This window comes from Sphaeroforma arctica (assembly GCF_001186125.1).
Source record: "Sphaeroforma arctica JP610 unplaced genomic scaffold supercont1.199, whole genome shotgun sequence".
Lineage (NCBI taxonomy): Eukaryota > Ichthyosporea > Ichthyophonida > Sphaeroforma > Sphaeroforma arctica.
The window spans coordinates 85,900-95,531 of NW_014040359.1; the positions used below are offsets into that span (position 1 = coordinate 85,900).

Below are 9,632 nucleotides of genomic sequence, written 5' to 3' on the forward strand. Positions count from 1 at the left end.
CCTACAGTGCCGTCTCTAGCAAGGGAGAGAGAGAGTTACGTTCGTTACTATTATTTCTAAACATACGCTTATTATTATCTATATTTCCATCTGTCGAGTATCGTCTGAATAATATTTTAGTGTTACAAAAATGAGCGATCAAGTTCCGACATTCCCTCAACAAGGAGGCGCCCCGGGCGGTGTACCTCCTGGAGGTGACAATTTCCAAGGCCAACAAGGCTACGCAGAAGGTCAGGCGGGTTTCACCGGCGACCAATCTAGTATGTAGTTGTGGTATACTGCCCCTCTAGAATTTCTGACTTGTGCCGTCATTGACTAGCGTATTTTTAGTGGCAGTTCCTTGTTGTTTACATCTGACCTTAACGAAACTTGGATTTACCCTGAGCGATTCGTTTATCGGAGTTGCATCTGATTTTATAACCTTGAATACTACAGCACTGCCAGTATTGAGGGAACAAGATCGACTCCTCCCTATCGCTAATATCTCCCGTATAATGAAGCGTGCCATCCCAGAGAACGGTATGTTGTGCATTGTTCGCTGCTCACGGCTTTGTCCATTAGCGACGGAAAGTGATACTTTATTGAAGACTTTCAACAGTTCTTAAATTTTTCAAATATATCATCATTACTTGTACTATAATAGGTAAAATGGCCAAGGACTCGAAGGAATGTATGCAAGAGTGCTGCACAGAATTTATTGGCTTCATCACATCAGAAGCCAGTGACCGATGTACGCAAGAAAAGCGTAAAACTATAAACGGAGAGGACATCCTATGGGCCATGCAATCCTTAGGATTCGACCAGTATATTGAACCGCTTAAGATGTACCTGCAAGCCTACCGAGAGGTATATCTCTTTACCTCTATATTTTCGATATGAATTCTGACGAAATGTTTTGTATGCACTTTTCTTGTTGACTATAACCACAAGCAATACGTATATACAGTATACATATGCTTGCATATATATATATATATATATATATATTAATATATCTTTGTATTTGTATTTCTGTTTATATTTGTGTGTGTTAATATATATCCATCTGTGTATGTATGTGTACATATGTATATGTATATATGCGAGTATCTGGTGTTTTTATCATTGTATACATTTCATTGTCACTTATGCGACTGTGTCTGGCTTATGTGTTGTTTATGCACACACGAGACATATACAGCAGCCTAAGCGTATATGTGAACATATATATGTATATGTATATGTATGTACGAGTGTGACTGTTTCTGCTTCTGTAAATTTCGCGCACGCATGCAACAATATGCACAAAAAATATTTTGATTTATATGTATGTATGTATGTATAGGCCCATGTAGGTGACTGTGTCTGGTCCTGGTATCTATGCACGTACGAGACATTGCACATATCAAGCCGTAGGTGTATGTATATGGATATATGGGTATATAGATATTACTTTATTTACATATAGGGAACAGGAATGGCTATTGATTTGCTCTATGAGTATGTTCACATAGATGTTTGTGTGTATGTGTATACTTTTCCATGAAGGAATAATCAGTCAGAAATTATCTGTGTGTGTCTTCAACGTTCATCTATACATATGTATGTTTGTATATATATATATATATATGTGTGTGTGTGTGTGTATGTGTGTTTTCGTGAATATATATTTATATCACTATATTATATATGTATATATGTAAGTACGTATTTATATATGTGTACGCATGTATTTATATGTATATGTATATATGGATCTTTATTTATTTGTATATCGGGAACTGGAGCGGATATTGATTCGCTCTATGAGTACGTTCACATGTATGTTTGTGTGTATGTGTATACTTGCTTTATGAGGGAATAATCAGTTAAAAAAATTGTGACACACATATCTGTGCATAAAAACTGTGTCTCGTTCACGTACATACATACATACATGCTATATATATGTGTATATATATATGTATGTTGTATGGATATACACACATATCTATGCATAAAAACTGTGTCTCGTTCACGTACATACATACATACATGCTATATATATATGTGTATATATATGTTATATGTATGTATGTATTTCTATACATATATATATGTGTGTGTGTGAGAGTGTACACGCACATTTGATATTTTTATATGCATATATATATATATATATATATATATATATGTATTTGTTCTTCGTTCCACCGAGTCTGGTTCTGTTGTATTTAATATACGCCTGAAAATTATGTACTTCCCAATATTATATTTATACATATATATATATATATATGGATGGATGGATGAATAGGAAGTAGGGAACATGAGTGGCTATTGATTCGCCCTATGCGCATGTTTACATATGAATATATATATATGTGTGTGTGTGTGTACATGTTCTCATGATGAATGTGGATTTTGAGTATTCAGAACAAAAAAATCTATATCCGTTTATATACATATCTGTTTGTGTGTGTATGTGCGTACCTGTACATTTATGTAAATGTATATTTTTTTAAGTGTATATGTTTTTGTGTGTGTTTTTGTGTACGTGTCTATTAACTCATGAATATAAGCTTATGTATAAACGCATTTCTTATTTTTATTGTGTGTATATATCTATGTGAATACATGGTTGTGCGTTTATGAATAGATATTTTTTTTTATATATGCGCCTGTTTGCGTATTGGTGTGCGTATATATATATATATATATATATACCATGTATACCATGAAACGCATATTTTCGTATTAATTCGATGAAAATTCCTCTACCTGTAGTCAATCAAGGGCGACAGAGGATTGGAAGCGCCTAACGCCCCAGCGGCAATCATGGGAGCGGACGGGCAACAACAGTGGCAACAGCAACAAGTCACATATATGTCCGGTGGTGTGGCACCCGTCGGCGGATACCAACAATAATTACGAAGCGCTTGTAGGAGCATACCATATCAATAATCAATTTTAAAGTATCATCTAGACACGAGATTTGGAGAGACTTCTTGGAAAGTTTGTATCGATGTTGTGTTGAACAACAAGAGCCATTGCCTTTGAGAAGTTATTGTGATAATAGCTGGACTCGACAGTAACGGAGGTTTTTATTTATTATATAGGTTGTTTCACGTGTAATGTCACTTGTGATGGATCCTCGTCACACACTTGTCAGTGTATTTACCCATAGATCGAAATCTATTATATAAGGTGTTCAGAAGCCTTCTGCGGCAGCGACAACCTGACCAGGACCAGGATTGTCTTCCAGATCTCTCAAACTGGGCACTATCCATTTTAATTATATTTGGAAATATCGAGAAGAAGGCCGTCGTCTTTTGCCTTTTTATTAGCTCCGCAGACATCGGTAAAACAGCATATAGTTGATAAGCAGTATTCAAATTGATCAGAATTGGCTTCCAAACTCGGGCAAAGATTTTGCACGGCGGTACATAGGCACAGGACATCCAACATGAAAACTAAAGCGTCATTTACCCACCGGCATATCCCAACAAGTTGTCTAATAAAAAGGTGTTATGCCGTCTGTGTCCACAAACTTTTAAGACATATGTATGTAAGTTGGCAGTGATACGAGTATATGTATACATAGAGCAGAGTATGCGTGTACGTGTACACAGGACAGAGTATATACACACACAGGGCAGAGTATATATACACACAGGGCAGAGTATATACACACACAGGGCAGAGAATATACACACACAGGGCAGAGTATATACACACACTGGGCAGAGTATATACACACACAGGGCAGAGTATATACACACACAGGGCAGAGTATATACACACACAGGGCAGAATATATACATACACAGGGCAGAGTATATACACACAAAGGGCAGAGTATATACACACACAGGGCAGAGTATATACACGCAAAGGGCAGAGCATGTGTACACACAGGGCGGTGTATGTGTGTACACAGGACAGTGTATATGTGTCCGCAGGACAGAGTATGTGTGTACACAGGGCTGAGTATGTGTATACACAGGGCAGAAAGTGTACACACAAAGAGCAGAGTATAAACACAAAAAGGGCAGAGTGCATACACACAAAGGGCAAGGTGTTTACACATACAGGGCATAGTACGCGTGTGCACAGGGCAGAGTATGTGATCACACAGGGCAGCGTATGTGTATACACAGGGCAGAGTATGTGTTTACACGGGGCAGAGTATGTGTTTACGCAGGGCAGAGTATGTGTGTACACAGGACAGAGTATGTATTTCCACGGGACAGGTTATGTGTGTACACAGGACAGCTTATAAACACACACAGGGCAGAGTATAAACACACAAAGGGCATAGTGTGTACACACGTACACAGGGCATAGTACATGTGTGCACAGGGCAGAATTTGTGTTTACACAGGGCAGAGTATGTACATACATATGCCAGAGCATACGTGTCCACACACAGAACAGAGTTGATTTGGTGGAGGGTGGACCTACACTCCCTCCTTCGGAGTGGTGGAGTGCAAAGCTTGCTCCCTCGGGAGCCTTCATATGTGTACAGGTAGTCAGGTACACCTACAGGTACACGCGCTTGTTCAAGACCATCAGAGAAACCGTCGACGAATGATTGTATTATTTTTTTCTGGAAAAAGTTTGAATTCTCAATCTTCCAAATCTTTTCAAGTGCAAAACAAAACACTGTGGTGTAGATGAATTTGTAAACACAATATTGATTGTGTGTGTATCTTGTCAATAACATAGAGATGAATATTTTTCGATTAGCAGCGGATATCAGCCATGCTGTGGCCATAGTCTTGTTGCTGTACAAGATCTGGACGTCGCGCTCATGTGCTGGTGTGTTTCTTTGTACTATATTCCAGGTTGATCTGTTTTTAGAGTTACGAAAGGTCTGAGAACCCGTCAACGGCTGACCATGAACCATGTATATGTGTATACAAAATATAGTTATTATACTCATATTTTAATGTTTCCGTGTATACACATACACAACTAAAAATTCTGCATACCAAATTACATGGGTATTCCCATTCTTGTCAAGAGTATAAGCTCCTACAACTATTTCAACAAGTCAATATGTCGGTGATATCGTGGTCGACGGACGTTGTCACATTTATACATATTCAGTAGGGTGTTCGCGGATATATATACTTGCCTTGTTGTGTATATTCTTGTTAAGAGTATAATCTTCTACAACTATTTCAGCAACTTTTAATATGTCGGTGATATCGTGCGCGTCGATGGACCTTGACACATTTATACATATTCAGTAAGGTGTTCGCGCATATATAAACTTGCCTTGTTGTGCATTATAAACGGTGTTTTCTGGATTATTCCCGCCAATTTAAGTGTACCTTGATACATGCTGTATCCATTTTGGTACCTATATGCTTATTATTCTCATACTTTTCATTTACAGGTTTGTCGCTCAAATCACAGTCACTCTATGTGGCTGTGTTTGTCTCCCGGTATTTGGATATTTTCCGCTTTGTCTCCTTCTACAACACCTTCATGAAGTTGTTCTTCATCATCGGTAAGTTCAGACCAGCAATTCATGGCCCCCAATTGAGTGAATATATTATGCATAGTATACCTAGGCTTAATCGGAAAACGAGCTTATGAATTCATTCCCAGTAACTTGACCTCTATTGTTGTACCTAAAATTTATGTAGTCGCACACGTACAGCCTACATATTCATGCTACCTGCGCTTTTAATATAGAAGATGTATAGATCAAGAGTTTCACGGACAATCACGCTCGGCATCTGCACTCAACTTATAAAATGTAGAACGACGAGTCTCTTTTCTTTCGACCGATTATGTATAGCGTTCCTGGTTACACATGACTGTATGATGTTACGGGCGTTCACTTTCCTACGGCGTCACTATGTGCGTAATAATCTCTTCCGTGATGATGTTAATGGTTTCTTTGCTTTGACTTCCTCCAGGCTCCTCCGCTACTGTGTACTTGATGGCTTTCAAGTTTAAACACACATACCAGAAGGAGAACGACTCCTTTCCCGTATTGTATCTAATACTGCCGTGCATCGCTATGGCGTTCGTTCTCCCTTACGAATACAATCCCGTCGAGGTATATACCTGTAGATTTATATAATGCTGGTCGATACACATCAGTGTAATACAAAATAATGCTAACACAGTATGAGTGGATGAGATGTATATATATATATATATATATATATATGTATATATTTATATATATGTATATATGTGTATGTATGTATGTATGTATGTAAGTGTATGTCTGTATATGTGTATGTATGTATATATGTATATGTATATATATATATATATATAATGATACGTTTTATGATGTGCGAAATTCATGTCTAAGGTAGCGCATTGTTTTCCACTTATTTGTGCTGCAGATGGGTGCAATTATACAAGTCCACAGATCTGACGTTAAATACGCGTATATGCACCAAAAAGGTTCGTCATTTGAGCTTCACTGCTAACTTCGTGACCTCGCAATGTGCGGCTATCGACCGTCAAATTGAACTTGAAACGCGACAATCATCATGAGGATTGTATATAATGTACTTTTCGCATGCTAGTTCACCCTTCATACTAACTTGCTGCATTATGTCAAATTTGTAGATCCTTTGGACATTCTCCATTTGGCAAGAATCTGTGGCTATTTTCCCACAGCTGTTCATGGTACAAAAGACTGGAGAGGCCGAAAGTATCACGAGTCACTATCTGTTTGCACTGGTATGTAAACTGATCAATTGCATTGCTATCCTTTTGTTGGTATCTTGACATGCACTACACATTATATGTATGTGTGTGTGTGCTGAGTGCTGTGTGTGTGTGTGGGTGGGCATGCAAATAGCCTTTTTCAAGTGTTCACACATATACATGTATGCTTATGCTATTGCGTATTTGCCTAGGTATACGCATACTTGCTATTTTGGATGTCTTTCCATATCACGTTGGGAGCTTTGTATAACCCATGTATCCAAGGTCGCAGGCAACATATGCTAGTTGTATATATGAGTATCACTGTCTATAATATACCTAAAAAATGATACATTTTTAAACTCATATAGGTCGTGCGTGAATAAAATTATGTTTATGAATGTTGATCTACTTCTAAACGGTTTACTTTATAAGCATATATGCATTCGCTAAGAGTCGATGAGACTGATGCATACAAATTTGGACGTGGCTTTAAGCCATTAAAAGTATTCAACAACTATCTGAACAGCCATACCTGACACCATGTAAATTCCTCAAAATTAACCCCTTATATATAGATATACATACGAACGTTTTGTGAAAAAGCGCTCTGGTTGTTACTATGTTTTTATTGATATACTGTACAATTTTCGACCGATTTAATATGATTGTATATTGCCTATCCTTAGCAAACTCGGATGAGAAGTAGCGTCGCTATCACACGCATACAGTTTAATTCATAAGCGCAAATTCTACGGGTTATAATGTTTATAATATTTTTTCATATGTACATGTATATACTTGCAAACCTATAGACTTATTCCTGCTTTTTTACTTGCCTATGCTTAAGAAATGTTGGTGGCTTTAAATGTTGGACGCTAGTCGAAATTTGAGAGCGTGTCTAAGATTTCTACAGGATACATATATGAGCTGCCCAATTCAATATACGTCTTAGTATTGACAGTAAGCATCAGTTTTTATTTAAACGGCATTCCAATTAGGTCTCGTGCTGGAAAATCATGTATGTGTGTGTATGATCGTTTTAGTGAAGCTGTCGAGTACCGACAAGTTTTTAATTTTCGTCGCTTAGCATATATTATCATGTAGTCAATATGCACTAGAGCGAGTAGATACAGTCACAGACAAATTGAAAAATTGAATGTTGTGCTTACTTCTTCAATATTTCTGTTGTGTTGCAACTTTTTATATACTTATGAACTCATGAGTGTAACTTCTGAACAACACATTTAGGGTTTTATTGCTGCATATTATATGCATGCAAACACACCAATGTCTGTCTCAATCCTTCGATTTACAGTTTTTCCTTTGAATCTTTACCTCGTCTTCCCTTCACTATACTAAATGTGTGTAAATATATAATTCATTTGGAGGAAGAGTTCTGAGATGGTGGTCTGGTTTGCGTGATGGCGTGTTTCATGTGTTTAGTGTATCTATGGATATTTGCAGACGAGCGTAACTTCTTCGTCATAGACTTCTTTGATGGTGTTCGACGTTTGAGTAGACAGAATTACATATTTATTCCACAACATATCTAGGCGTTTGAATTTTGAAAACCTATTGTATGAATTTTCATGGTATGGATGTAACGTATTGTAGTAAGTAAATGTACCATGCACATATTACAATGGCCTACGCATGATTTCACCCGCCTAATGACATTTAAATTCTATTGTAGGCATTGTTTCAATCATCTGCAGCAAATGTGGCTTTCCACAAATGAATTTACATTCGTATACTCCCATGAATCACCAAGTATCTTATTTGCATACTGGTAGCCATGCAAGATGTGCTTATTGTATCTTCAAAATCTATCAATGTAGGGGTCTTACCGAGGACTATATATTCTGAACTGGATCTACCGCTATGTGGTAGAAGATCATGTGGATTGGATCTCCATCGTTGCAGGAGTGATCCAGACTGTTTTGTATTGTGATTTCTTCTACCTGTACATTACGCGAGGTATGTCGACTTCATTTACTCTGTTCGATCATTCTTCGTATGCGCTGAATACATGCGAGTATTTGTATGTGTTGTAAACTTCATCGTGTCATATATGTATGTGTATGTATATGTATATTTTTATAGACCGTGTTCCTCGGGTTTTGCGGCATCTTAGTGCAACTAGGATTTGACGTTGACTCTGTAACGCTATTTAGTCGTAAATTTTTGAACGTTGACTAACTTCTGCACTATTCAAATACACAGTTATCAAAGGAAGGAAACTAGATCTACCTGCATGAGGATATAAGTTGGGATCATTCCTTGTATCAGTTCTGCCGAAGGTGTAGTTATGCACCGCTGCCAGAGTCGAAAGTGGTCATCGAATCGTCAAATCAATATTTGTCTACGGATCCGATATTTATATTTCATCACGGTGTGCATCGCAATGTTTGACGCTGTAGCTGACATGAAATATGAATATGAACTACTTCGTCATATTAAAGTGGAGTTTGTAAGGCTTTTTCTCCAATTGTGTCAACTAAGTGTGCGAGGAATTTTTCTTCGATGGCCTTACGTTTCCTTGTGACTCCCTAATAACATATGCCGTTTTGGCCTATGCTCGTGTATTGCGCTAAATTCATACTATGATGTCAAAGCAACGTGCATCTGCACACAAGGTGCACGCTTACAATCAATTATCAGGTGAACTTCAATAGTACATGGGACAAGTCTTAAAATAGCCCCCGCTGAATAACTGCCATAGTTCATTCTTTACAAGCTGCACTTATATTGAAAATCAAACTCAGTATGTGGATTCTCGGCTACAGACTTGGGATTCCGATACTGCAACCCCTTAATAGTAGGTAGATATTCGGATGTCTTCAATTAATTCGGTATTAAGCATTTTGGTGTGTGGTATCCGATCACACAAAGTAGTAAACTTGTGAAATTGGGTTTCACAAACGCAACAAACATACTTCTGAATGGTAGTCTGAGTTATATGTTGCGCAGGCGTATGCCCGCTCAGA

At 37.7% G+C, this 9,632-nt stretch overlaps 2 protein-coding genes across 2 annotated transcripts; both read left to right on the forward strand.

Annotated features, from left to right (window-relative positions):
* Positions 1–3,505, forward strand: SARC_03771 (hypothetical protein). The gene is made up of 4 exons (XM_014302437.1): positions 1–260; positions 436–519; positions 644–846; positions 2,746–3,505. Exons 1-4 carry the CDS (start codon positions 131–133, stop codon positions 2,884–2,886), a joined length of 558 nt encoding a protein of 185 aa, XP_014157912.1. The 5' UTR covers positions 1–130; the 3' UTR covers positions 2,887–3,505.
* Positions 3,506–4,657: 1,152 nt separating this feature from the next.
* SARC_03772 (ER lumen protein retaining receptor) lies at positions 4,658–9,241 on the forward strand. The gene is made up of 6 exons (XM_014302438.1): positions 4,658–4,779; positions 5,363–5,476; positions 5,892–6,034; positions 6,562–6,675; positions 8,484–8,622; positions 8,869–9,241. The coding sequence occupies exons 1-6, from the start codon at positions 4,689–4,691 to the stop codon at positions 8,901–8,903; spliced, it is 636 nt and encodes a 211-aa protein (XP_014157913.1). The 5' UTR covers positions 4,658–4,688; the 3' UTR covers positions 8,904–9,241.
* The last annotated feature ends 391 nt before the right edge of the window (positions 9,242–9,632 follow it).

Bases quoted from the DNA above. Each gene is read 5' to 3' on its own strand.
- SARC_03771 (XM_014302437.1), top strand. From the start codon at position 131: ATGAGCGATCAAGTTCCGACATTCCCTCAACAAGGAGGCGCCCCGGGC. The intron at 520-643 runs GTATGTTGTGCA...GTACTATAATAG, and splicing joins GCGTGCCATCCCAGAGAACG to GTAAAATGGCCAAGGACTCG. The intron at 847-2,745 runs GTATATCTCTTT...CTCTACCTGTAG, and splicing joins ACCTGCAAGCCTACCGAGAG to TCAATCAAGGGCGACAGAGG.
- SARC_03772 (XM_014302438.1), top strand. From the start codon at position 4,689: ATGAATATTTTTCGATTAGCAGCGGATATCAGCCATGCTGTGGCCATA. The intron at 5,477-5,891 runs GTAAGTTCAGAC...GACTTCCTCCAG, and splicing joins GAAGTTGTTCTTCATCATCG to GCTCCTCCGCTACTGTGTAC. The intron at 6,035-6,561 runs GTATATACCTGT...TCAAATTTGTAG, and splicing joins ACGAATACAATCCCGTCGAG to ATCCTTTGGACATTCTCCAT.